The 27,700-nt window shown below is 51.3% G+C and overlaps 1 protein-coding gene across 6 annotated transcripts; it reads right to left on the bottom strand.

Moving 5' to 3' along the window:
• Positions 1-1,545: 1,545 nt before the first annotated feature.
• MFN2 (mitofusin 2) lies at positions 1,546-26,588 on the bottom strand. Of its 6 annotated transcripts, none has more exons than XM_045546110.1 (20): positions 26,419-26,537; positions 25,082-25,129; positions 24,540-24,624; positions 20,218-20,396; positions 17,192-17,327; positions 14,578-14,740; positions 13,795-13,919; positions 13,000-13,108; positions 12,786-12,893; positions 11,450-11,603; positions 11,167-11,234; positions 10,900-11,021; positions 8,838-8,964; positions 8,329-8,433; positions 8,058-8,160; positions 7,373-7,593; positions 6,528-6,683; positions 5,963-6,159; positions 5,019-5,153; positions 1,546-3,622 (listed from the first exon to the last, which is right to left on the bottom strand). In XM_045546110.1, the coding sequence occupies exons 4-20, from the start codon at positions 20,390-20,392 to the stop codon at positions 3,553-3,555; spliced, it is 2,274 nt and encodes a 757-aa protein (XP_045402066.1). In that variant the 5' UTR covers positions 20,393-20,396; positions 24,540-24,624; positions 25,082-25,129; positions 26,419-26,537; the 3' UTR covers positions 1,546-3,552. The 6 variants fall into 6 exon arrangements, with proteins under 6 accessions (XP_045402066.1, XP_045402061.1, XP_045402065.1 ...); XM_045546105.1 differs by having other exon boundaries at positions 24,540-24,607; positions 25,082-25,222; XM_045546109.1 differs by having other exon boundaries at positions 25,082-25,222.
• Between the last annotated feature and the right edge of the window lie 1,112 nt (positions 26,589-27,700).

Raw genomic sequence — 27,700 nt, forward strand, 5'->3', positions numbered from 1 at the left:
TAGTTCAGTCCCCCAATGCTGAGGGCTGATAAACATGTGGACCGTGTTATCAGGGTGGGACTCCTGCATCCCACGAGTTTTTACTGAGCTCTAGTCCTGTGCCTGGCACTGGTCTAGATGCTGGGTAGATACCAATAAACATAGACAAAAAGCTGGGCCCTTGTGGAGTATATGTTCAATGAAACAAAACACTAAAACAAAACAAATAAAATAAAACACCTATCAGATGATGACTGTTGGCCGGGCGTGGTGGCTCACGCCTATAATCCTAGCACTCTGGGAGGCCGAGGCGGGCTGATTGAGCTCAGGAGTTCAAGATCAGCCTGAGCAAGAGCGAGATCCTGTCTCTACTAAAAAAATATAAAGAAATTAGCTGGACAACTAAAAATATATAGAAAAAAATTAGCCGGGCATGGTGGCGCATGCCTGTAGTCCCAGCTACTCGGGAGGCTGAGGCAGGAGGATCGCTTGAGCCCAGGAGTCTGAGGTTGCTGTGAGCTAGGCTGACGCCACGGCACTCACTCTAGCCCGGGCAACAGAGTGAGACTCTGCCTCAAAAAAAAAAAAAAGATGTTATGAAACACACATATACTACGTATGTTGCAGGGTGAGGGAGCTCAGGAGTGCTGGGGACAGGGGAAGGAGAAAAGGGCATTTTAAATAGGTGGTCTGGGTAGACCTCACTGAGGTGGCATTTCAGTGCACTTGGTAAAGGAGTTGGCCAGCCGTGGCCAGCTGGAAGGATGGCAGGTGAGGGCTGGGTACCAGGGACCACTGCAAGGACTCAGGCCTCCACTCTGGGTGGAATGGTCGGGGGTGGCTCGAGGACCAGTGATGTTTTGAGCAGAGAAGTAGCGTGAGCTGAGTTCCATGTGAAAAGGTCACTGGCTGCTGCCTTGAAACAGCCACAAGATGGCAAGGACAGGGAGGACGGGACAAGTGGGTCAGCACTGGGTGGCTGGGATGGAGGTGGGGAAAGTGTTCAGGGTTGAGAGACAGACTTGCAAGGCAGAAATGGACAGATTATATGCAGCGCGTGCGACAGCAGACTCTAGGGTGACAGCCCGAGTGTGTGGCCTGGGAATCTGGAGGGATGAGGTGGCCATTAGCTGAGCTGTGGCCTCTGAAGTGGGCGAGTAGGACAGACAGTGGGTGGCGCCAGCTCCAGGGTGGGGGGCAGGGAAACTGATGAGCCATACCCAATCCACTCCTGAGGGCCCTTTAAGAAAAGAAAGAAAAGTTTGCCACCAAATTCTCAGAAGGCAGAGCAGGATGGACCAGTTTGAGTCATTTACTTATTAAGTGAAAAATGAATGGTTTGGCATTATAGAGAAATCTGTAAAGAAATCAATCTTCTTAAAGATCAGTTACACACTTATTCTGAGAGTATGAGATTCCTTCCAAGAATAAAGAGGAACTCGCTGGCAGACTACAGTGGGAACTTTCCCCAAAGTTAAGGTCACTTGAAAACACAGCCTGCAGGCTTGGCTACCTCCAAGAAGAGTTTGCACAAGAACGGTAAAATGATGAGGCAGAGATCCCACAGAGGGTTTCCAACTAGGTTTTATTTTAGTTTCCAATATTACCAGCAATGATACAGGAGTAATTCAGGCAAATACATCACCTTAAATGCGTCAGAGAACTCACTGTGTCAAGCACATCTTGCAGTCCAGCAAATGAACATAAAAACAGAGAACAAAGTTAGCAGCATTAAATTAAAGTGCTTTTTGTCACACTTCTTTCAGAAAGGGTCTCTCCCTCTGTAATATAAATTTAATTTTACTTACTGTATAAGAAGCTCAAAATTTCATTCATTCCCCAGGGGAAACATTGAAAAAAATTACTGTTTATTCTAAATTTTTTTTCTTTTTTTTTTTCAAAAAGAGCACAAAATCCTTTGGAATTGTGTGACATTAATCTTCTCTGACAGGTGTGAGGGTGCCCCATACATCCAGGACTGGCAAACACACACAACATCCCACTAACTGCACGTCGGCCTTGGCACAGTCCATCATTTTGTCCCACAAACAGGGTAGACTGAAGGTTTGAAGCACAAGCGGGTATGTGGAGAAGACGTCACCTGCATTGCCACCTACCAGTGCACGGGGGCCATCAACTCATTTCCCCAAAGCCAGGTGGTGACTGGACTCAAACCCAACAGGATCGGACTTCACTCTCTGCAGGGCCCTGCCCTGTGAGCTGCTTTCTGGGAGAAGTGTTACTTATTTCGGGAAACTCTCCGACCTGTGCTGCAAAGGCTTGTCACCCAAACACCGTTTTCCCCACAGTTAACACCTCGGTGACAGGAGCCTGCCCCCACTTTGACCAGTAGTAATCCCAAAACTCAACAACAGGAAAAATTTCTCAAAGTCAACCCAAGGACAAGTGTGCCAATCAAGACTCCGGGGATCAGTGAGGCTGGGAGGATGGGCACTGGATTCCCACACCATCCCCTGGCCGATGGCAATCACTGGCATAGGAGGGGACTGGTGGCCAAGGGCAGTTTGGGGCATGGCCAGGGTTGGGGATGGAGCCGTGTCTCCTAAGGGGCATAACAGGGATGCAACCAAGCTAGTACAGCGGGGGCTCTCAGGCCCACGAGCCCCGTGCACAGTGAGGTCACGTGCAGGGCCTGCTCTCCGGCCATCCTGGGTGGGGACCACTCCCCCCAGCCTCCTCACCTTCCACCCTCCATCCTTCTACGACATCCTTTAACCACCTGCACCAAACCAACTTCCACCAACGATAAAAATAGGCCCCCACAGGCAAGGACTTAAACTAGAGGAAGGGACACAATGACAAAAAGAGAGGCAAGTTGCTCCTCATCAAGGTGAAGACCACCCATTCCAATAGCACTGCCCATCAGACACGCCCCCTCCTCTGAGCTGCTCAGGCTCCTCTTTCCCGCCCCTCCCAGCACAGGCCTGCCTCAGTCTCAGCCCAGGGCACAGGGACCCTCGCCTCCCACCCCCACCCCCTGGCAGCTCAGTGAGCTGAGGGAGCTCTGACGCTGAAGGACCACATGGACACAAGCCACGGTCCTTCTGGGACAGACTCAGCATTCTTGGAGCTTTTTCTGATACTTCTGGGAAGAAAATCCAGTCATCCCTCAGGTAGCCTCTCTCTGCAGGGGCGCGGGGGTGCAGGGGTGCAAGGGCAGAGGAAGGTGGGGTGTGTGCCTGACACCAGGAAGGCGTCAGTGTGGCATTCTGCAGTGCTGGGATCCTTAGCCCTGATTTTCCATCGACCGAACCTGACAGGGCAGAGCGCAGCCTCGCTGCAACTCCTTGGTACCGTGCTGTCCAGTCGTGACAAAGTCTCCTTTAGGGCTATGAGCCAGATCTTCCTGCAAAGGCAGGCAAAAGGGGGGGAATAACTAGCATTGAAGGGCTCAAAACGGCATGGACAGTGGGTGCTTCGTTCTCTCGACAGTGGCCAGGGGCAGAGCCGCACGCGCCCCTGGGGGAGCCCGCACGTGCCCCTGGGGGAGCCCACACGCGCCGGGGGCTGGCAGCAGCACCCTCCTCCGCACGGGCTCCGCTGGGCCGCCCACTATCTGCTGGGCTGCAGGTACTGGTGCGTGAACATGTTGAGCTCGCTGTCTAACCACCCAGCTTTATTCCTGCAAAGAAACGGTGTTTTGTAACCATGACAGCTGATCGTAGGTGAGACTAGCACTACCCACCAGAGCCATCCTGAGCACACCTGACAAGTAGCCTCGCTTCATCCTCCAATAACCCTCTTTACTCGCATTTTACAGATGAGGAAAGGAGGCCCAGAGAGGTTACAGAACTTCCCAAGGTCACACAGTTATGATCGAGGAAGCTGCGAGTCAGGCTTTTCTGACTCTCAAGCCCATGTCTGTTTCACCTGGGACCATGGGCAAGTCCCCGAACCCTTGGGAACTCAGTTTTCCTGCTTGCCAAGCAAGGGGATGGGGTGCTGACCAGAGGCCCTTTCCCGGTTCAAGCCTGTCCCTGTGGCCAACGAGCAGCAGCAGGCACCCCCACCCACTGTCCCCAGGGAGAACACTGTGTCCCTAGGAGATGGCTGTGCCCGGTGTGGTGGGCAAGGAGGGCACATCCACACAGTCAAGGAAGGGAAAGCCCACCGATCTGGCCAGGGGGCTAGAGCGGAAACCCTTTGATGCCATCGCCCCTCCGGCTCTGCTGCGCTGCAGGCGGGCCTCTGACGTCAGGGGCGGGGGCAGGAAGTACAGGGTCCCCATGTGCTGATGTTATCATGGGCTGAGTGGGCTGAGGACTTCTGCAGAGCACTTTTACATTCCATTGTGTGGCTGTGTCGTGAAATCCCATTTTACAACGAAAACAATGAAACGCAGGGAACCGAAGTGATTTGGCCAAACGTGAGAAGCAGGAGAGAAGCTGGGGCTCCCTTGAACTGCTGACAGAAGCTGTGTCTCAACACAGACCCCACAGAAATCTGGGCTCCAGCCTGACCCTACCAGTCCCCAGCCAAGCACCCAGCTTCGCTGTGGGTAAACGGGGCTGTGCTCCCCCACGGGCTCAAAGGGAGATGAAACGAGGTGTGCGCGGTGGGGCCAGCCCAGCGCGCGGAGACTCAGTGTGGAGGGCGCAGAGGCCCCTGGGGCCAAGCACACCAGACTCCACTCCTGGCCTCACTGCTCCCTGTGGGATTCCGGATAAGTTCCTGGACTGCTGTGGGCACCAATTTTCCTGTTTTAAAAAGTAGTTGATGATCTGCCCCTCAAGGGATGTGGAAGATTGAAAGAAACAGGCCAAGCGTTTGTTGCAGTTAGACAGACGGTGCCTGGGAGCTACAACCTCTCGGTACTGTCACACTTGCTTCCTGTGATGTCACCACGCCCCTCCCTGCAAACGCCTGGGGGGCAGTGATGCTGCGTCTTGGGGAGCCTCCAGCGCTGGCACCCTTCGGGCACCCATCTAAGACGAGCGAGCTAAATCCCCACCAGAGAGGCTCACGTTCACGGCCAAGACACTGGAGGCCACTGCCCCTGGCCCCCAGCCCAGCCTCACCTGAGCAGCTTGGCTTTGCTCTGAAGTGAATCAAGAATCTCGATTTTCTTGTTCATGGTAGCAATTTCCTGCTCCAGGTTCTCCCGGGTGACGTCAACTTGCTGACACAGATGAGCAAAGGTCCCAGACAGTTCCCTGAGGGGGTGAGAGGAGGGATCAACCCTGTGTCTGTCTGAGCAGGACACAGGTGGCCAAATCACCTAGAGGGAGGCGGCAGCTGGGCCTGTCCACACCCCTGCCAGCAGCTCTGCCCTCCACTGGCCCTGGTTGGCAGGACCCCACCTCCTGCTGGAACTGTGAATAATCCTAACAGCCAAACACACTCAGCTCCCCAGAGCGTGAGAGGCAGTGGCACAGAGCAGCGCCCCCTGGCCTGGGCACGAGAGACCTGGCTCTGCTGCTCATCCTCAAAGGAGGACACATGACTGTTCTTCACGTCTGTTTCCTCATTTTGAAAAAGGAGATGTAAGTAAAACAACATCTACCTCAAAGGGTAAGAGGAGTAAATAAAACATTAGGTGCAAAATGCCTGGCAAAGGGTCTGCCACACGGCAGTAAAAAGAGGGAAGCTGGCACGGTCCCCCTCCCCAGACCGAGCAACAGACCCCACGTGACCCAGGATGCGCATGAGGCACGGGCTGGGATGGAGAACTGCAAAGCTACATCCACAGCCCAAGCCCTTGAGGCAACTTCTGAAAACGCCTACCAGGAATGTCCCACTTCTTCCTCCCCTGGAGGACCAGAGACCTACCTGGTCCCAGCCCAGGATATAAGGTGTCCCTGAGAGACCCCTCTCCCGTCCCTGGCCTCAGAGCTGGCACCGCACACTGAAGGCCCACGGCCCATGATGTCAGGACCCAGGGGTCTCCAGGCCAGGCTGGGAGATGGGGCTGCTGACCCCACCTAGAGGGAAGCCCTCCCCTCAGGATGACAGGGTCACTCACTGCTGGACTTGGTGGCTGCAGTTGGAGCCAGTGTAGCTGATGATGAGTTGCAGCTTCTCACTGGCATACTCGACAAACTGGCGCTTGAAGGCCCTCTCCTTGGCCTTGGTGGTCCAGGTCAGACGCTCATAGACGTAGAGGAGGCCGTACAGCCCAAAGGACAGGGCGATGAGCCGCCAGCCCACCGCCTTCCACACCTGCAAAGGCACACGGTTGGCCCGGAGCGGAGCCTCTCTGTGACCCCCACCTCCTGCTGCGCTTGTCCCTAGCAGGACTGTCCCAAGAGCCCCACACAAGGAGCCTTGGTGTTTCTACTTGGAGCCCCCGATCAGTGTCTCCTTTCACCCCACCGAGACCAGAAGGGCAGGGACCATCTCCAGTTGGGAATGAGGGAAACTTAGGGAGTCAGTGCTCCCCAGGAGATCACAGTGAAGAGTCTCCGAGACATGAGGAATCACAGAGCTCACTGTGAAATTGTGGCCCAATGCAGGGCCACCACCAGAGCCCTCAGTCCCCTCCCGCCTGCCCTCCACCCCCACCTTCCCAAGCAGGACTCGTCACTGACCACTCCTCCAACGACGAGAATGCCCATGGAGGTTCTGGACGTCAGGGAGGCCAGGCCAGTAACCATGGAAACCATGAGCTCCTCCTGGGTGAGTGAGCCCTGTGGCAGGGGGGGCATGCTGGGGTTGGCTGGTGTCAGAGGGACAGGACGCTGAACCTGAAGAGAGAAACCATGAGAAGGACGTGGCAAGTACCTCATTTATGCAAACCCTCAGCGACCCTCAAAGGTAGGGGAGCTGGGACAGAGACACAGGAGTGGTTCTTCCATTTCCAAAAGGTAAAAAGTGAGAAAACGAGCTTGAATATAGCAGAGGAGGATTGATTTAAGCCTTTTTTTTTTTAAAGGACAGGGTCTCTGCCAGGCTGGAGTGCAGTGATGCAATCACAGCTCACTGCAGGGGTTTAAGCTTCCTAACCTGAGTGCTGTGGGATGCCACAGGTGTGAGCTGTGGCCATCCTGGCACACGTAGGCAGTTTCCCAACGTGTGGCGCATGTACACACAGCAGTACATGCAACAATTCAAGTGGTTTAGAGATGGATGTTTTTTAAATCTAAATTTCAAAATGGTGGTAGATATGTGGGTATTTTAAAGGTCACCTTTTTAATAGTTACATACTTACTGTAATGTGTATTAGAAAAAAATACAGCTAGCATTTGTCATTTCACAAATAATTTTGCTTAGAACAAGGCCAGGTTGTTCCGTGGCAAAAATCCTGACTGTGGTGTACACGTGGTGGCACACACTGCCACAGCTGTCAACCTTAGTTTCAGAATGGTTTGTGTGTCTGGGGGCGGCGTGCAGGCTGACTTCCTGAAATGCCCCTGTGGGGAGGCACTTTGCTTGCCTGGTCGTTGTAGCCCATCAAGGCTCGACGGCTGTTCTTGGGGCCCAGGAACCTATTCACCAGCATGGTCCATCCGAGTGAAAAATGGAACTCGATGTCCTCCTGAAAGTCGGCACACAGCTTGTCACAGTTCAGGTCGTAGCTGAGGGAGAAGCACTGGCGCGGGACCAGCACGTCTATCTGACTCCGCACGGACACAGGAAGGAGGGGCTTCAAGCCATCTGTCAGGGAAAGAAACGGGGAAAACGCGTTTCAGCTCAGCCCTGTGCCACACCAGTGTCTGGCCTTTGGAACAAGTGCCACCAGCTACTGCCAAGGATGCCTGGGGACCACACCCTGGACGAGTGGCTGGCGGGGCTAGGAAAGCCTTGCTCACGGCAGGCGGCTAGCTCTCCCAGGGTGTGCAGGCTGAGGCTCCACACCTGCTAACAACTATGCCTCATGGGATTTGAGGAGCAAGCCAAGCTCTCAGCCTATGACAGTCCCCTGTGGTAACACAGGATGGGCTCCCAGATGCCATGCATAGCATGAATTCACGACACATACCCAGAACCTGCAGGTATTGGGTTGAATCATCACCAAAGGTAACAGATAAGGAAAGTCATTACATCTTTAGCTTGGTCTCTGAATCTGAACTCTGGGCAGCCCCAGAGCCCCAGGTCCCAAGTTCTCCTGTGGCACGAACCTATCATGTCCTGCTGCATGGTCTGCAGGGAGTTGGTGATAGCCGTGGAGCAGCGGTCGGACATGTTTCGGCCCAGTCCTTCCTCTATGTGGCGATGCAGTTCCTGCGCCCAGAAGAGGGAGTTAGGAGAAGCGGCACCCCAGCAAGACTTCCTTCAGCCCACACCCACCGGGTGGCTTCTACTTCCACATGCAGGCCCTGACCCAGACCAGCAGGCGCTGACTCACTGCTGGGGCCCGCTGGCAAGAACACCTGTGGCTCCACGACTCACATTCTTATAAACCTTGAGGACTACCGGAGAAGGGTGGAAATCCATCTGGTACTCATCCACCAGCACAGAGAGGCGCCTGATCTCCTCAGCCATCGCAGTTGACACCTCCAGGAAAAGGAAGCGCAATGTTAAGTATCAGGGGAAGACGTGGTTCAATCGCGCAGCACCAGGACAGATTCTAGCGGGCTGGATAACCCTCCGCTCACACTGGCAGTCCCCCAGCTGACCTACGCAATCCAAGCCTTGGAGGTGGAAGGACCTGAGAAATTGGCTGATCAAACGCCCACGTGATACATGGAAGAGGCCCCAAGGAAGGGGGACGTGCCGTGGGTCACATAGTGACACACAACAGGACAAGGAGAGGCTCCGTATTCTTGAACCAGAGCCACAATTTCCTTCCACTTCCAGAAGGCTGACAAACCCCCAGAAAGCCCATTTTTTCACTTTTCGAGCACTTGGACTCTACTCTGAGTCCAAATCTCCCTAAGCGCTTCCTCCTCATTTCTCACCTGCCTTTCCACTTCTTCTGTAATCTGCTTAATTCGAAGTTTATAATCTTGAGCCAAAAGCTCCAGCTGTTTGTCAATAAATCTCAGCCGGTCTTGCCGCTCTTCTCGCATTTCCAGGCAGTAAACCCTGAAAGGAAAGAAAGAGTGCTGGTTAGAATCCCATGTTCCCACCCAACTATGCAGAGGAGCAAGAGGAGACACCAGAAAGCCTGCACAGGCCCCACCCCCTGCTGGCCTCGGCAGTGACCTCTCCCCTCCCAGGTGGGAGGGAGGCACCTCCGCCGCCCAATCACTCTTCAGCCTTCCATGTGGAAGGAGAGGCGGCAGAGCGGGGAGGGTGCTATAAGGAGGTTTAAACAAGTCCTGCCAATCAGTACAGGAAAAAGATGCTCAACCTCACTGGTAATCAGGGAAATGAAATTAAAAAGAGGCATTACTTTCTACCCAGAGGCCTGGCAAAAACGACCAGGCCTGAAGGGACAGTGCTGGTGGTGTGCTGAGTGCATACAGCTGTGCTGAGAGCAAGAGGGTGAAACCAAGCAGAACTGAAAACGCCCGTACCCTAAGATAGAACAGCTGCACCTCTAGGAATCAACCCTAGAAAGGCCTCACGGAGGTGCACAAGGCACACACCAACAGATGTCTGCTGCAGTGGGGTTTGCAACGGCAAAAAAAATCCAAAAATCAGTCAACAGGAAAATGAGGAGTGGAACAAGCTACAGAATTAATATTCATAAACTAGAGGCTGGGGAGGGAGGCTCACGCCTGTAATCCCAGCACTTTGGGAGACGAAAGTGGGAGGATCACTTGAGGCCAGGATTTTGAGACCAGCCTGAGCAAGAGTGAGACCCCATCTCTAATAAAAAAAAATAGAAAGAAATTAGCTGGACAACTAAAAATATATATATAAAAAATTAACCGGGCATGGTGGCACATGCCTGTAGTCCCAGCTACTCGGGAGTCTGAGGCAGGAGGATCACCTGAACCCAAGAGTTTGAGGCTGCAGTGAGCTGTGATGACACTACTGCCCTCTAGCCCGGGTGACAGAGAAATCCAGTCTCAAAAACAAACAAACAAACATAAACTAAGTGCACCAATGAGGATAAAAGGGAAAACAACGTTGAGTGGAAAAAGCAAGGTGCAGTGACACACCCGATACCACACTGTATATTTAAAACGTGTACAAAGCAACATTACATATTCTTTAGGATTTATGTTAAAAAGTACTTTTTAAATGGGTGATAGGACTATATAAATTCATGATCATGGCATCTCTGAGGGCATGAGTGACACTGGGACAGGGTCTAAAGAATCAAAGGGCATTTAACATTTCTTTGTTTAATTTTCATTTAATACAAAGAAAACACTGTCAATTCTGTGTGGTGAAAGCAAGGTATTTTCATATCATTCTCTGTATTTTTCTATATTTCATTTTATTTATTTTTTTGAGATGGAGTCTTGCTCTGTCACCTGGGCTAGAGTGCAGTGGCATCATCATAGCTCAATGCAACCTCAAACTCCTGGGCTCAAGCGATCCTCCTGCCTCAGCCTCCTGAGTAGCTGGGACTACAGATGCAGGACACCACAGCTGGCTATTTTATTTATTGTTTGTAGAGATGAGGTATCACTATGTTGCCCAGGGTAGTCTTGAACTCCTGACCTCAGGTGATCCTCCTGCCTTGGCCTCCCAGAGTGCTAGGATTACAGGAGTAAGCCACCGCACCTGGCCCTATATTTTAAATTTCTCCAAAAATTGTCATTTTTATAAACCGTGTTCAGGCTCTGAGAATGGCTGCAGTGCTCAGAAGGTGTGGGCTGAGGCCTCCAACACAGGGGACCGCACTGCACAGCCCAGGGAGGGCAATCAGGCACCCAGTAGCCCTCCTCCCCTGGCTGTCCATGCGGCTGTAACACAGTCTGGTGGCCGGGGGGAAGGGCCCTGGACAGGAGCCCAGAGACTGAGCTCTGCCATCAAAGCACATCTGTCCCAGCTGCCCAGGCAGGGGTGGGGCCCTCACCTCCCAGCACCCCTCTGTGCCTGTCTGCAGCTTTGGGCTCTTACCGCTGCTCCTGAGCTGCAATGTGCAGAGAGTCCATGATGAGGCGAACTGCCTCTGCAATCTGCTTGGCCCGGACTGTGTGCTGCTCAAATTTGGTCTTCACTGCAGACTGGGAGATGCACTCCTGAAACAGACAGAGGCACCGAGGGAGGTGTGGGCCACCTGGGACTCATAGCCAAGGGCCAGGCTCTGGCTTTCACTGCCAGGGACACAGCCAGTGAGAGCTGGGGAGGCACAGAACCGCCAGATACCAGAATCAAAGGACTTACCTCAAATCTCCTCTCGAAATTCTGAAACTCAAACATCCTCACTTGAAAGCCTTCTGCAAGAGCGCCCCCTAGGAGGATCGCACTGCATTAGCCAGGAAATAACTGGGCAGCAGAGGAAACCAGTGAAATCCCCCCAAACCAAACCACTGCTGGAGATGAGAGCCGCTCACTGAAGGCTCCTCTCACCATCTCATCCTCAGAATGGTTTTCTACTGACAGACTCAGCACGAGACCGCACATCTCAAACATCGGGGAAAAGGAGGACGTCTGTTCCCATCATTACCTCCTTCAGGCATGCCCTGGGCTTTCTGGATCCTGGCATTGAGCACCTCCTTGGCAGACACAAAGAAGATGCGGTCCCCGGCCTGGGCTCGATCCACCACGCCCAGCTCGTCCACCAGGAAGCTGGTACAACGCTCCATGTGCTGCCGCCGTACCTGGAGCCCAAACAGATGTGACCAGGGTGGGTGCAGGTGGGCCCCTCCTGACAGAGCCCACAGCCCCCAACTGCCTCTTGTATTAAAACAATAGCTGATATATTCATGTGGCTCAACAGTCAAAGATACAAACATATGCAGTGAAACACCTCCCACCATCTCTGCTCTCTAGCCACCAAGCTTTCCGGACTGATGCTTGGGGGAGAGCCTGCCAAAGATATTTTATTCATGTGCCAGCAGAAATGCTTAAACATGACCCAACTGCCTCTTATTACAGCCCACACAGTGTCTCACCTTGGTGCCCCAAAAGGAAAGGAACCTGGGGGTCAAGAAACCTAAACGTGGGTGCTGTGCCCTGACAAGCCAAGTCTCATGGGTGCCAGCAGAAAATCCCTTCTAGCTCTGACGTCCTAGGGTTCTACTGCTAGAACTTATAATGGCCTCTGGTAGACACTACCATGCATCAGGCACTTTTAACAGATTTCACCCCCTCCACAAGTCCATTTATTATACCTGTCACACTGGTAAGGAAACTGGATTACCAGAAGGGTCAGGGAATTTACCAAAGTCACACTGCCAAGCACCAGCCAGAATTTGGACTCGGCCTGCTCATCCAATATCACCAATCGCGACCCCCCGCCCCCGCCACCTTTGTGATAATGTTGCCTAGGCTGGTCTCAAATTCCTGGGCTCAAGCAATCCTCCTACGTTAGTCTCCAGAGTAGCCGGGACTACAGGTGCATGCCATGCACCTGGTTTGTTACCCTTTTTTCTTCCATTTCACAAATATAAAGAGTTGTGAATTGTCAGTAAGAACCAATTATTCTTTGCTCCTCTTTCACGTTTCTTTTCCCAATGCCTTCCTGAAGCTGAGCCTGCCCTGTATTAATTTTTTATAAACTAAACTGACCACTGGCCCCAGAGAGGCACGAATGTGGTAGGGGTGCTTTTCAGACCTGCGGGAAAGCTGCTTGGGAGGGGATCCATCCAGGAAAGTGAAAGAAAGAGGGGAAAGGAGTGTTTTTAAGGGCCATCAGAAGATATCATAGGAGAATATCTGGGAAATCTCTGGCGATGAAATTAATTCAGGAAAGTCACTAGATGTGGGGTGCATGAAGCAGCCCTGGATAGACAGCACTCGCACAGGGTAACATCCTCAAACTGCCAGATAGAGGCACTAACCTCCTCCATGTACTCGGGCTCCGAGGCAGATGCGTCCCAGCGGTTGTTCAGGATGAAGATGTTTGGGCGGGAGAGACGCTCGCTCACTTTGTGGAAGAATTGCTTTTCCTAGACAAAAGGTAGGGCCTCAGTGGAGGAGGGGCTTGCCAGCCAAGGCCCACCTGCCGCCTGCCCAGGAGGGTGCTGGGATCCGGGGAGAAGGCAGAGGAGTTACCGTCTGCATCAGGGTGGACTCCGAGTTGGCCACCAGCACAAAGACGTCAGCGTCCAGGCAAAACTTGTCAATCCAGCTGTCCAGCTCTGTGGTGACATCAATACCAGGGCTAAAGGTGACAGGGGTAAAGCAACATCGTCAAGCACAGAGCACAAGCCCTACTCTTCCTGCTGAGAACAGATCCGGGATTCTTGAGGCAGCCAGGCAAGGGAGGACAAGGCCAGAGCCGGGGAGAAAGCAGGCCTGGCCCTTGCTGGGGGGTCTTTACTTTCCATTTCATATCCTTCTGCATTGCCTGGAAAGGTGCTTTTTAAGCACATACAAGTATTACTTTTACAAAAACATGATGATTTGTAATTTTACTTTGGGAATATACAATTAAGGTAAAGTTTTGTATTTATGGGAGTCCAGGTAAACACTGCAGTATTGTATTTCTTGGTATAGTTACACCTGTCCACAAAGTAGGGGCAAAGTGCTCCTTCAAGAGAGAGGAAATATACCACTGACCCCACCACAGCTCCTGCCCCCAGTACACATGCCAGGGCTGAGGCTGAGAACTTTCTCTCTCTTACAGACCATCTCTGGGACTCCACAGGGCACTGGTGCCAACGGGTACAGTAACCAAGCCCTAGAGGAAACCCAAGAGGCAGGAGGACTGGGTTGGGCCCACCTGAAAGGCTGCAATGCCTACACAGAGCAAAGACAGTGCCCAGGGTGCGATGGCCTAGATTATCCAGAAATGAAGACCCAGTGTCACCCAGGTAGGACCTCCCAGGAGGGCACCTTCCCCCTTACCTGTCCATCAGCACAAGGTCATCCTTCAGAAGTGGGCACTTGGAGTTGGGCCACATCACACTCACTAGGCTGCCGGCATTCAGCTGCTCGTCCTGGTGGAGGGCGTGGGCCAGCTGGTTCACGGTCTGACGGTGGAGGAGGGAAAGGATCAGGCCGAGGAAGAGCCACTCAGCCAGGAAAGTTCCTGTGCCGCGTGGCCACAGCACAGTGGCCTGGGACTGCTGCCAATCTGCTACCCCTTTTCTTTCATTTCACGTATAAAAAGTTAAGAGCTAGGAGCTGTCCATAAGGACCAACTTTCTTCACTCCTCTTTGAAGCTTCTTTCCCGATGTCGTCCTAAGCTGGGTCTGTTCTGCACTGATTAATTCTTTATGAGCCAGACTGAGCATCTGGCCCCAAACAAGAATGCAGCTGCCTCTCAGAAAAATCAAAGTGTATCAGTCCCTGGCTGGTGTCAGAATCACAGCAAACGCAGGAATCCCTCCCTGGCAATATCCCAAGGAAGAACAAGGCACACGCTCTCTTTCTTAATTAGTTAAGAGAACGTCAAATAGCCTGCTCAGAGGTACACAAGGAACCACAAAGTCCACATTCTTGGTGCTGCACATTTCTGAGCCTCTCAAAAGCTCTCTCACATCCTCAAAAAAGCTTGTCTAGAAAGTTTCCCACACTCGACTGCAGGGAGGCCCTGCCCTCTCCTTAGAGGCAGGGTCAGCCCTCTCACAGTGGACAACTTGCCCTGCCAGGGTGCCCAGGGCGGAGAGCCAGGCCAGCACCCTCACCTTGACGCTCCTCTTCTCCTCTGAGCCCTCAGTGAGGAGGAAGGCCTCATGGCCATCTGTGCCCTCCACCCGCAGGAAGCAATTGGTGGTGTGGCCGATCCCAGAGGGCAGAACTTTGTCCCAGAGCATGGCATTGATCACGGTGCTCTTCCCATTGCTCGTCCTAGAAGGAAATAATGGCGGTCAGTGAAGCCACCAATATCAGCGGTTTTGGCTTTCACAATGTAGTCACCGGCCTGAATGGCCAAAGTCCTGTTCTCTGCATTGTCACCAGTGCCCAGACCGTGCTGAGAGAGGCACAGAGTAGGTGCTCTATGTTTATTATATTAAAATAGGTGATAAGCGGGCAGGCCAGGCAGGGTGGCTCACGCCTGTAATCCTAGCACTCTGGGAGGCTGAGGCAGGAGGATCCCTTGAGCTCAGCAGTTCGAGACCAGCCTGAGCAAGAGCGAGACCCTGTCTCCAATAAAAACAGAAAAAATTAGCCGGGTGTGGTGGTGCGCGCCTGTAATCCCAGCTACTTGGGAGGCTGAGGCAAGAGAATCACTTGAGCCTAGGAGTTTAGGGTTGCTGTGAGCTAGGCTGATGCCATGGCACTCTAACCCAGGTGACAGAGCAAGATTGTCTCAAAAAATAAATAAATAAAATGAAATAAAATAAAACAGACAAACATCCCTGAGCTTGAGCCTGTGACGTGTCCCTGGTTCGTCAGTTCAGACCAATGTGCAAGGGGCCCGCACAGTGAGCTGCCTGCACACTCACCCTGCCCCTTGAGTAACCCAGACGCCTCTCAGCATCACTTATAGAGACCGCCTGTCTTCAAAGGATAACCCAGGCCTACCTGATACCACTGACCCAGGCCCCAGGGGTGTCTTCCTCAGTCTAAACAGCCTCTGTTACGACCCAAGGTTTTGCACACAGAGCCTATTTTGCTTCTCTTTTCTCACCTTGTCAGTCCAGCTGCTCACTGCCGGCTGAAGGGAAGACCACTTTAGCGTTCTGACCCATCCCAGCCCTTTGCTCTGCAGACACATCTGCTCTGGGTTTCAGAGCTTTCGATCTGTGTTAAACACAGTCCTTCTCCTTCGGAGTTGAAGCCTCCCAGCCACATCCCTCAAACAGAACCACAAAGGCCTTACCTGCATCCAGTGAGACAGGCAGCCTGCTAGCTCACCTGAGTGAGGGCCACACCCGCCAGGTGAGGATGAAGAAATGACAGCCCAGAGGAATGGACGGCCATACCTGAGGTCACAGGTCATCAGGGACAGGACTCTGGGCACAGTGCCTATTCCCCAGGCTACCACTGTGTGCCTAGTATCCAATCTGTCTAGGTGCCTTTTTTTCCTGTATTGGATTTTGATTTTTTTTTTTAAAGGTATCTACTAGACCTCGAAATATAACAAGTAGGAGAGCAAACGGTTAAAACTCTAAAACTCTTAGAAGAAAACAGAGGGGAAAAGTTTCATGACAATGCATTTGGCAATTATTTCTTGGATATGACACCAAAAGTACAGGCAAAAAAAGTACAAATAGACAAATTGGGCTATATCAAAATAAAAAACTTCTGTGCATCAAAGGAGACAATCAACAAAGTGAAAAGACAACCTAGGGAATGGGAGAAAATACTTACAAATCGTGTATCTGATAAGGGATCAATACACAGAATATGTTTAGAAACTCCCAAAATTCAGCAACAGAAAAACCAAACAACACAATTAAACAATAGGCAAAGGATTTGAATAGACATTTCTCCAAAGATATACAAACGGCCAAAAATCCATGAAAGATGCTCTACATCATTAATCATTAGCCACAATGAGATATCACCTCATACCCATCAGTGTGGCCACTGTCAAAAAAAAATAAGTGCTGGCAAGGACGTGAAGAAGTTGGAATCCTTGTGCACTGCTGGTGGGAATGTAAAATGATGTAGCTGTTACGGAAAACAACACAGTGGTTCCTCAAAAAATTAAAAATAGAAAGGACTTGAAGAGATATCTGTACTCCCATGTTCACAGTAGCATTATTCACTACAGCCAAAAGATGGAGGCAACCCAACCCAGTGTCCATTGAAGGAGGAATGGATAAACAAAATGTGGTATATTCACACACAATGGAATATTGCTCAACCTTCAAAAGGAAGGAAATTCTGACACATGCTACAATATGGATGAACTTTGAGGACACTATACAAAGTGAAATAAGCCAATCACAAAAAGACAAATACTGTCTGATTCCACTTACATGAAGTACCTAGAGTAGTCAAACTCAGAGACAGAAAGTAGAAAGGTAGTTGCCAGGGGCTGGGGGGAGGAGAGGATGAGGAATTATTGTTTAATGGGCATGAGTTTTAATCTTGCAGGATGAAAAAGCTCTGGAAACTGGATGCACAATAATGTGAATATACTTACTACTGAACTATACACTTAAAAATGGTTAAGATGGTAAATTTTATATTACATGTATTTTACTGCAATTAAAAAATAAAAAGGAGAGTGCTGAACTCTGAAGCATGTCCGCTGCTCCCTGCCGTGGGGCTCTGACTGTGATCCTGCACAAAGTGCCTCCCTCCCACCCAGCCTGGAAGAAAGGTGTGAGGGCTTCAAGGACTCACCGGCCAAAAAAAGCCACTTTCATGTGCCGCCGGGCCAGCACCTCGCTGATGCCCCTCACTTTGGACAGGTAACCTTTGACGTCCAGAACCTGTTCTTCTGTCGTAACGGGGTCCAGTTCTGCATTCCTGTAGGTGTCTGGAGGTGGGGATTGAAAATGGGTCACCATGTGGTCAGAGGAATCCCAAGCCTACCTCTGTGGCCCCCTGCTGTGCCAGGCTGAAGTTCCAGATCCCCTACTGTGGCCTCGGAGCAAGACTGCCTGGGTTCTGACGCTGGTTCTTACCACTTCCTCGCTGTGAACTCAGGCAAATGAACCTTTCTGGGTCTTAGTCTCCTTAGCCGTAAAACGGAGATGGCAACAGGATGTACTTCACGTGACCGTTGTGAGGGTCAAATGAATTGAATCACAAGGTGCTAAGAGTGGTGGCTGGCAGAAGATGAATACCTGAATGTTAACTGCCATCCTTTACTTGCGTATTTTTCCCTAACAAATACTACAAAGTTCTCACTACATGCCAGGCACTCGGTTCTAGTCACTTTTCAAACACAGTCTCTCATCTAACCCTTGTTATGTGCACGGCAGAGTTAGGAAATGGCAGGGCCGGGATTTGAACCAGGCAGCCCGGCTCCTGAGTTTGGGCTTTTGACCACTCCACATCCTTTCATGAGGCCATTCCTGCCCCGGCACTGTTGGCCTCACCTAGCCTCTTGCCACCCCCTGCCTCACACACCCGCTCACCATATCCCCAAATTCACCAGCTTCCTCACCCCTCCAGCTTGGCTCACTGCTGCCCAAACCCCCTCCCTCACCCGCTGACACACTGCCGTGGAGCAGTCTGGCTCATTCCCACTTGGCCTTGGGTCTAGCTTAGACAGCACTGCCCCCAGGAAGCCCTCCCTGGCCACATCCCCCAACCTGAGTTGGGTCCTCCTTGTCTGTGCGCCCACAGCACCCTGTACTTCCCCCACTTCTCTGTGTCATCTCCCCCATGAGGGCCAAACTATCTGCTCTCAGCACCCAGCAGGTGCACAAATGTTTGCTACATAACAGCCAGTTTGATCACTGCATTGCCTTTTCCCAGTGCCCTTGACAGGCAGATGGCTAACAATCTATACTGAGCAAGATCCTGCCCCATCCCATCTAGGACTTGCACCAGGTGGGTGGTTCAGCTGGCTAGGGAGCAGATGGGTGTTTGGTCCCTCAGCACACTCTTGAGAACCACCAGGTCGGCAGGCCCCAAGCCTGAGAACACTCCCAAAGCATCTGGAGCATGACAAGTGGCATGTCCGAGCCTGCCCGGTGCCATGAAAGGAAGTGAACGAGCCAACAGGCCCCCCCCCCCTCACCACCATGTCTACCATCAATCCAGACCCATCAACATTCGTCCCTTCTATGGTCACTTGGGCATGGCCTTTGGAATGCCCCTCAGAGGAAGTTGCTCCCAAGCAAGTGGCTACATTTAAAAGCAACAGCCAGCAGGCCCACAACTCTTGTTGCCTGCCCTTTAGAGAACAGTCCCCAGGCAGCAACCATCCTCTCCCAAACCCAGAGCGATCCCGAACACAGCTCAGGATCACTCTAGCTCTTTCCCTTCCGTTTAACCAATAGGGAAGGCTTCTTATTTTCATGCAGAGAGAAATCAAAGCACGCATCACATAAACACCCTCACTGAGCACGTGTCTGTTCACAGCGTCATCTGAGTAAGTGACTCAGAGCATCAGAGAGTTAGTCTGGGCTCTGGGAGGGCAGCAGCCTGGTCTGCCCCATCTCTGCATGCCCGGCACCTGGCACAGGGCCAGCACACCACAGCTACTGCTGAATAAACAGGTAAATTGAGATAATTTCAATCACTAACCATACAACTTTAAAATTCAGATTTTTTAGTTCACCAAATATTTAGGGAACACCTTCTCTTGCATAAAGTATCATGCAAGGACAGGGGAATAAAACTGGACATAATCCCTTTCTTTAAAGGTAACTTCATATAGCAGCTTAGCAAACAACACAACTGTTATTTGATGCAGCTGTTATGGAAAACAACACAGTGGTTCCTCAAAAAAATTAAAAATAGAATTACCATATAATCCAGCAATTCCACTTCTGTGTATATATGCAAAAGAACTGAAAGCAGGGACTTGAACAGGTATCTGTACGCCCATGTTCATAGCAGCATTATTCACTACAGCCAAAAGGTGGAGACAACCGGGACGCCAAGCTGCTCTAGCCAAAAGCTGAACGGAAAGAAGGTGGCCCACTTGGGCCAGGGGTCAGCCCCTGGGGCACCACTACTGAACTTCTAGGGTTCTGCAGACTAGAATCTGAAAACCCCTGTTCTCATCTGAGCCCCCCTTTCACAAATGAGGAAGCCAAGGGCAGACAATCTCAGGACCTGGGGCCAAAGTGCCCTTCTGCAGAGGGAGCCCGAGGTAGCCAGTGCTGGAGCTGGCACCCAGACTAGTGGAGCCCTGGAAACCACCCCTTCTCTGCTGGTAGACCAGGGATTAGAGGTTGGGCTCAAATTAGTAAGTAGGAGAAAAGGCACAGGTGACGTGCATTTCCTATTCATAGTCCTATTGCCAGTCTAAAAATACCAGAGGGCATCCTGGTCAGGGACAAGCAACACTCAGGCAGTGCCCTGTATGAACGGCAGCCAGAACTGGGCCAAGGAAAACACATTAACTCTGGAGTTGGAGACACCTGGGTAAGGCCCTGCTCTGTCACTTACAAGGTTTCAGACAACTCTCAAACCTTAATCTGCTTGCCTTTTAGATGGGGTAAGATTCACCTACCCTCCCAGGATTAAATGAAACAAAATACATGGACTTCTTAAATGGTAGCTCCTGTCTTCCTGGCCCAATCTCCGCAGACCCCAATTCCACATGATTTCAAGAGCAGAGGTTGCTGGGGCCGTGTGGGCATGAGTTCCCCGGGAGCAGAGCTGTACTCCCCGCCCCCCACCAAATCCTGCTACCTAAATATCTAATCAGTTAAGAGTGCGCCTGGCTGAGCAGGCGCCCATCTCACCTTCAAGGAAGGTGGCGCTCTCCTGGATGTAGGCGCCCAGCTGCTCAAAAATGCCATTGATCTTCTTCTTGGCAGTGACAAAATGCTTGAGTGGGGAAGCATTCACCTCAGCCATGTGTCTCTTATCCTTCTTGACTGTGACAATGGAGTTGCATCGAGAGAAGAGCAGGGACATCGCGCTGCAAGAGAAGCCAGTGAGTGAGCCTAGGGACACCCACCTTGGGACGTTCTGCTAGGGGTACAGCAGGTGTGGTGGGGAGAACTGGGACCAGCTCTACGTTCCACCAAAAATAGGGGGCCCTCCAGGACTGGATCAAAGGATGGCAAGAGAAGAACCAGAGTCCCAGGAGTAGGAAGGGACCTCTCAGGACACTGGCCAGTCTCGCTGTCACACAGCATGGGCAGCAAGATGCCTGGAGCCAGGGCCCTGAGTTCTGCCCTAGTGCTGGCAGCTCTTTGCCAGATGAGCAGTGACGGGTTCTGCCACCCCCACCTAAGAGAGACAGGGAAGAATTGGGAGGTAACACACAGAGCCTCCTCTGAGCTTTAGAAAAGCATGAGAGAAATCTGACTTATTTCCTACACATAATCTCCTAAGAAAAAGCACTGAACAGAAAGCAAAGAGATGCTCAAGGTCAGTGACTCCCACCCCTTTCCCTGGTCACTCTGCTGTCCCAGAGCCCAAAGGCCCTAATTCCTAACAGGGTTTGTTTTTTAGTGGGGGTGGGGAGGAAAGGTGATTGTCAAGTAAAAGAGGTCTACTTCTACAGTTTACTTCCCTTTATGTCCACTGTAGAAAATCAGGAAACTAAAGGAAAAAAATCCATAACCCTGCCAATTTGTGATAAGCACTGTTAACATCTTATCTATTGGCACATTCTATTTTTGTGTGGCTAGCTCTCTTGTTCTCGCTTAATCGAACACGTCTTTGTAGCCTATTTTTTCAAACAGCAATAACATTTTAGGGGCCGTGAGACTTGACTCCAAAGTAATAGAGGTCTTGAGGCAGACACACCAGAGAAGGTGGCACTCAGGTGTGGCCGGGAACCCCTGACCCCAAAAGTGAATCCCTGCCAGGTCCCTCCTCAGAGTTCCCACCATGGAGAGAGCTGTTTCCCGAGCAGAGCACTCACATGCTAAGAAGTCAAAGGAAAAGGTCCCTGCAAGGATGGGGGGCAGTGTGCACAGCTGTGTGTGCCAGGTCTGTCACTCCCTCCCCAGCCACCCTAACCACAGGGCCATCCGCTCTCCACCCAGCAGCACTTGACTCTCTTCAGCTGGGAGAGGAGGTGTGGCTCGTGAGTGGGCACACATGAGAAACTTCCAAGTGGGGCCAAAGGGTGTTGAGCAAGGTTCTCAGAAGCAGAGAGAACAGCTGGGAAAAGTCCACGAAGACTAAACGCCAAAACTGGCTCTTAGGAGCTAACCATCCCAACCAGTGGGTAGGAAACGGGCCCAGGGAGATGGGACCCCACATGTGTTGCCCAAATCTACAAATTCTGTTGCAATGTTAATGATTCCTGTAAACATAAGGGAAGGAAGTGACCCTGCTTCTGTTTCTACACCTCCTCAGCATAATGCCACAAAGATGAGAGATGTTTTCTTAGTATGGAAGCCGCATGTCAAGGGCTTAAATAAGGACAGCAGAGGTCCAAGAAAGCAAATTGGAAAGAAAATGACACTCTGACTCCACCAACGCAGCCAAGGAGAGTGCGCTGAAATCAGGCTTGCTGTGGTACCGCCAGTAAGACTCTTAGAGAAATAGGGGATGTGGACAGGCAGAAGAGGAAAACCACCCAAAAGGAAAAGAAGGGGTTCTGGGATGGAGCGTGATGTAGCGCTGCACATGATAGTTGCTGGAATCATGCTCAGCTGGGTTCCAATTGTGACTGTACTATTTCTGGATTGTTTAAAGTTAAGCAAGTTATTTAATCTCAAAATGTTGGTTTCTTCATGTGTACAACAAACAAGATATGACGTGAACTGTGAGAAGACTAAAAATGATGATACAAGCTACACGCTTAGCACACAGGAAGAGCTCAACGGTAGCTTTACATGTTATAGAGCAATAATACTAATAAGCTCGGCCAGCAAGATCGCAAGACTCTCCCCACGAACACCCAGCCTTCAGGGAGGGCAGAGGCAACTCTGCCAACACACCCCACTGCTCCCTCACCCGCTGCCATGGAGATCAAATAAGCAGGACTGCTGGGGGAGGACAGCAGTACCCAGCCCCAGAAGTGACTAGCTGGCAGGAAACAAGCTCCCTGATATCAGCTGTGCTTTTAGAAACAGATGCTTTGAAATCCTAGTCATCATTTGCAAGCCCAAAGTCAATGAAACCAAAGCGTTAGTGTTCGGTAAGTGCAAGATTCAAAGGCATGCACACTAGTAGAGCCTAGTGGTTTTAGGTTACAAAGTCTGCCAGGAGTTCAGCTAATCTGGGAGCTGCCCTGCTCTTACCATCACCCTGCCTGCAGCTGATACCCCAAACCCCTCGTGTGAAACCTACTGCCAACCCCTCTAAACTCTGTCTGATTTCTCTGGCTCTGCTAATTCCCAAGCTGAGATTACATGTTGTAATCTCAACACAACATGTTGTGTTGCATGTGCTGCTTTCTGCCCTGGAATCCTCTTTTCTTTTTCACCCATTTGGCATATTCCTCCTGTCCTTCCAGACCCATGTGTCACCCCCTCCATGAAGCCTTCCTTGACATCTTCACAGAAGATATATAACCTTATCAGGCGTTTGTTTGCTTGTTTGTTTTGAGACAGAGTCTTGCTCTGTCGCCCTGGGTAGAGTGCAGTGGCTCAAGCGATCCTCAGCCTCCCAAGTAGCTGGGACAACAGGCATGCATCACCACGCCCAGCTAATTTTTCCTATTTTTGGTAGAGATGGGGTCTCACTCTTGCTAAGACTGGTCTCAAACTCCTGAGCTCAAGCAATCCTCCCCCCTCGGCCTCCCAGAGTGCTAGAATTACAGGCATGAGCCACCATACCCAGCCTCAGGCTTTTGGTTTTTTGTCATACCCTGTGTCCTAGCCTAGGGGTGAGCTTCTAGAGAGACAGTCTCTGAAACAAAGCAGTGATCTTTTTCATTTCTACCCTCCTTCCCAACAACTGTGAGAGATACGGAAGAAGTGATTACCCCCTGGGAGGGGTGTACCATCCTTATACCTTCCATCTCTGGATTCACAAATCCACTTTCTTCTTAAAAAGCAGTTTTCTTGCCAGGTGTGGTGGCTGACATGTACAATCCCAGCACTTTGGGAGGCAGAGGCAGGATTACTTGAGGCCAGGAGATTGAGACCAGACTGGGCAATCTAGTGAGACCCCGTTTGTATCCCCCACCAAAAGCAGCTTTAGGTTAAGCATTTAAGTGTTTGTTTCTTAGTATCTGGAGCTCAGTCAAGAGAGTTGAACAAACCTTTTGATTCTGAAATATAATCCTTCCCAACAGCAAATTGGACATATGTACGTGCACAAAAGGACCAAAGTTGCAAAATACATGCACAAAAGCCATGAAAGGGCACCCATTATCTTGGGGCTTTGACTGCTGGCTCCCTACGCTTCCAAAGTGGTGGGAGGCAGCTGGGTTCCCGTTCCTCCTCTGGAAAGCCCTGATAATCCCCCCTGCACCACAGGGCTCACCGCAGGCACGTGCAGCCCATCCCCCAAGCATAGCTGGGCCCACGAGTCCAACTCCAATATTAGTTACACGCTAAGTAGCACACTGTGAACTTCTGTGACCGCCTAAAGACATGGTTTTCAGAGAGTTTACGGCAGCATTTCCAAGTGTAGTTCACAGGACTCCAGCTGCACTCAAAATTTCAAGTAAAAAAGGTTCCACAGTAGAATCAATTTGTAAAATAGTAACACTTTGTTACCAGCCCCCTCCAATGGAGCACATGAGCACAGTAAAAAGTTTGGAAGGCCTGTTGTACAGACAGCAGCTTAACTGTACTTTATGCAGCATTTCACCAATTTTATTCAATGAAGAAACCCTTCTTCTGTGTAAATAGTTTTTAAAATCCCAAAGATCACACTTTAGGGAAAGGCCCATTTATCCTGGCTCTCCCATTCCCATCCCAAAAAGGTGCCAGGGCCACAGTATTAACAGATATTAACAGTAGACGGAAACAAACCCAATTCTAAATGGAACTGCTATTAGCACTCCAAAGTGATCAAAAGCTTTGCCTCAACCTAGGTTATTAGTTGAGGAGTATTAGGCATCTTGGGTGTAGGGACGGCAGTAGCAAAATTCACTGCAAGATGTGTCTGGATCCCAAGCACAGTCCCTGAATCCACACCACCTCCTTACCCAGTTTTACGTACAGCAACTCCTAGCAGGGAAAATAAAATGGATCCGTGGATCGTCTGCTGGCACAACTGGAACAGAGGAGAAGCTGAGAAATCGAAACAAAAGAGCATACAGGGTAAAGGAGACAGAGCAGACTCTTAGAAGAGCTGTGCTAAAGAGCCAACCTCTGCTGAGCAGAAAGGGGGAGAAGAGCTAGCACAGCAGAGAAGACCACACAAGGGAGATAGAGACTAACTCTTCGGGAGCCCAGGAGATTCCACTTTCTTTTCTTTTCTAAAATTTTATTTCTAGCTATAAAAGGGTGCAAAGATCCCAGCCACTTTCTAAACGGTCAACCTTTAAACAGGCTCTCTCAGCAACCAGCAAAATCTTCCACGGAAGTAGAAAGGAGATACAGTAGTTTTTTTCAACACAGGTTGGAAAGCTCTGGCTCTGCACAAAGAAGACCCCATCCAAGAGACTTGCCACCAGCAGGCCGGAAGAACACACCCCTTTCCACTCACCCCAGATCCAGGGCACCAAAAGTCACAGCTACCACTTACTTTTTTGGATGATGAGAGATCTTCACAGGGTGGACATCACAGACATGGCTGGAGTCAAAAAGATGAAAAGATTTTGAGTTCTTCTCTGTCCTGTCTCAGGTTGAGGTTGACTACCGATTGTGCCAACTCCACCAGTCCTGACTTATTGGAAAAGAAAAGGGAGATGGCATCAGGTGGCAAAAAAACACTGGTGTGCAAAACATGTCTAATCAGGTTTTTAGAGCCAAACTCATGCCGAAGGAAGATTACTCACTGGGCTGGCATGTGAGGAAGTGTCCTGGGGAAAAACAACACAGAAGTGGGGCCAAGCATGGGTGTGCACAAACATGTGTTCAGCCATGTGCTGGTGCAAGGCACCAGGGAGGTCCCTGCAGGGGCCCTGGTAAAGGTACGTCCAGAGAGAGGGAGGGGAGAGGAGGGAGCAGAACCAGGACAAAGCTGACTAGAGATGGGAGGGGTGGGAGTGAGGAAGAGAAGTGGAACTTATTGAAAGCCAATGTGTTCCAGCTGCTGTAAAGTATCTCACTTAATTCTCAATTCTATGGGGCAAACAGAGCCTGGGGATACTTGGAAGATTTATTGACTGCCAATGAAGTGACCAAACTGGGAATTGAGATACCAGCTCCCTTTGACTCCACAGCTCACTTGTTTTTAACTATACGGAGCTGCCCTCCAGCCCTCACACCCCCTTGGGGGCCGGTAGGGGATAATCAGAGCCCTTTTCTCAGAGAAGGGAGAGAGATGATTGAAAATTTGCAGAAATAGGGCAAGAGAGGGGGACAACCAGCTTTGCCTTCGTGCATCCAAACAGCTATTTATTCAGCATTTTCTGCGTGCCTTCTGTATGTGTGTCAGGCGCCAGGGTTAGGAATGGATATGAAACAGTCCCTGCCCTCAACGGCCTTACTCTACGGCGAGAAGTCATACGAGTAAACAGACGGCGAAACCAGAGCACAAAAAGCTCCCAAAGTGGGGGAGGGCAGGGCGCTCCCGCGGTGAGGGTGGGCACCTACCATGTGCTGAGTAAATGCTGGCAAAATGAAGAGGGCTGATGAAAAATGGGGACAGGCAGGGTGGAATGTCCTGTTGAAAGGTGGAAAGGCCGGTGCGAAGAGAAGCTTCGGGGGCCTCCACCTCCAGTCCCAGGTCCCGCGACCCGCCCCCTCCTCTCAGGGCCGCGGAGGAACCAGCCGCGAGGCGGGAAAGCGGTGACACCTGCCCGACCGGATCCCGAACCCCCGGCGCCCCAGCGTCCCACCGGCCCACGCCAGGCTGTTCACGGCTCGCCGGGCTGGGTTGGGCCGGTCCCCGCCACCCCGGCGCGCTCGCCCTCTCACCTTCACCTTCCCGGCCTCGCGGCGGCCATCACACTCACAACGTCACCAACAAGCGCCACCCAGGGAGAGGGGCGGGGAATGCGCGCGTCGCCACCCGCCGCAGCTTTGCTGGTTGGCGGGCGTGAGCCGGTAGACTCCGAGCTCAGCTGGTTCCACCCTACTACTCCTTATGTCTCGGAGGTCCCGGGGCTCTGCGCTTTGAGAGGTGCCTCAGCTGCCACTTCGCCGCCGGGGCGTCGCAAGCCGATGGCGTAGGGCCGCGGCACTCCTGTTGCATCATGGGGGCTGTAGTTCCAGCCGGCGCCCGCTCGGCCAGGGAGGGTGGGGCGGGGCGGGGCCTCCAGCTGTCAAGGGGTGAAATAACAAGGGCGTGGATTAGAGGTTCCCGCTCTTTCGCTTGTTGCCCCAGAGCCTGACCCCACGGCCTCTGCCAGCTCTGGAATCCAGACTTGCATTTTGTAATCTTAGAGAAGTGCTCTCAAGAGGACCGGGCTGTTAGGGTGAAGCGACTCACCCAGGAGACAGAAGCAAGCTTGGGCCCGCTGCCCTTCAGTTGCCTTTGAGGAAGTAAGAACAGCAACAAACAGCAACGTATCAGGCTCCTACTAAGTGCCAGTCAATGAACTGGGTACCTAACATCCGTCGTTTTATCTAATCTTCACAACAGTCCTAGGAGGCTGGAGGGGAGGTTGTACAAGCTCACATGTCAGATCCCTGGGCCCCTCATTGTGTTGGGGGCCCAGGGAGCAGTAAACGGGTCTCCTGCAGGGAGGAGACCCAGCAGGGAAGGCTCCAAGCCCCAGCTCTCCCATATGGTGAGGAGAGGTAGCCATATGTGGCCACCAGCCACATGTGGTTATTGAACTCCTGAGGTGGTGCAAATTGCTGTAAGACTTAGTACAAAGAAAGGATGTAAACTATCTCACTAATATTTGTATATTGATTATGTGTTGAAGTGATCATATTTTAGATAATTTGAATTAAATAAAATATATTACTAAAATTAATTACACCCGTTTCTTTTTACTTTTAAAACATGGCTGCTAGCACAATTCACTATTGCAAGGATGTGGAAACAACCGAAGTGCCCGTCAATTCATGAGTGGATTACTAAAATTTGGTATATGTATACAATGGAGTATTACTCAATTATAAGAAACGACAGTGATGTAGCACCTCTTATATTTTCCTGGATTGAGCTTGAGCCCATTATCCACAGTGAGGTATCACAAGATCAGAGGAAAGCCTCCACCTGTACTCGCCGTCAAATTGGTACTCACTG

Source organism: Lemur catta, chromosome 3 (assembly GCF_020740605.2).
Source record: "Lemur catta isolate mLemCat1 chromosome 3, mLemCat1.pri, whole genome shotgun sequence".
NCBI lineage: Eukaryota > Metazoa > Chordata > Mammalia > Primates > Lemuridae > Lemur > Lemur catta.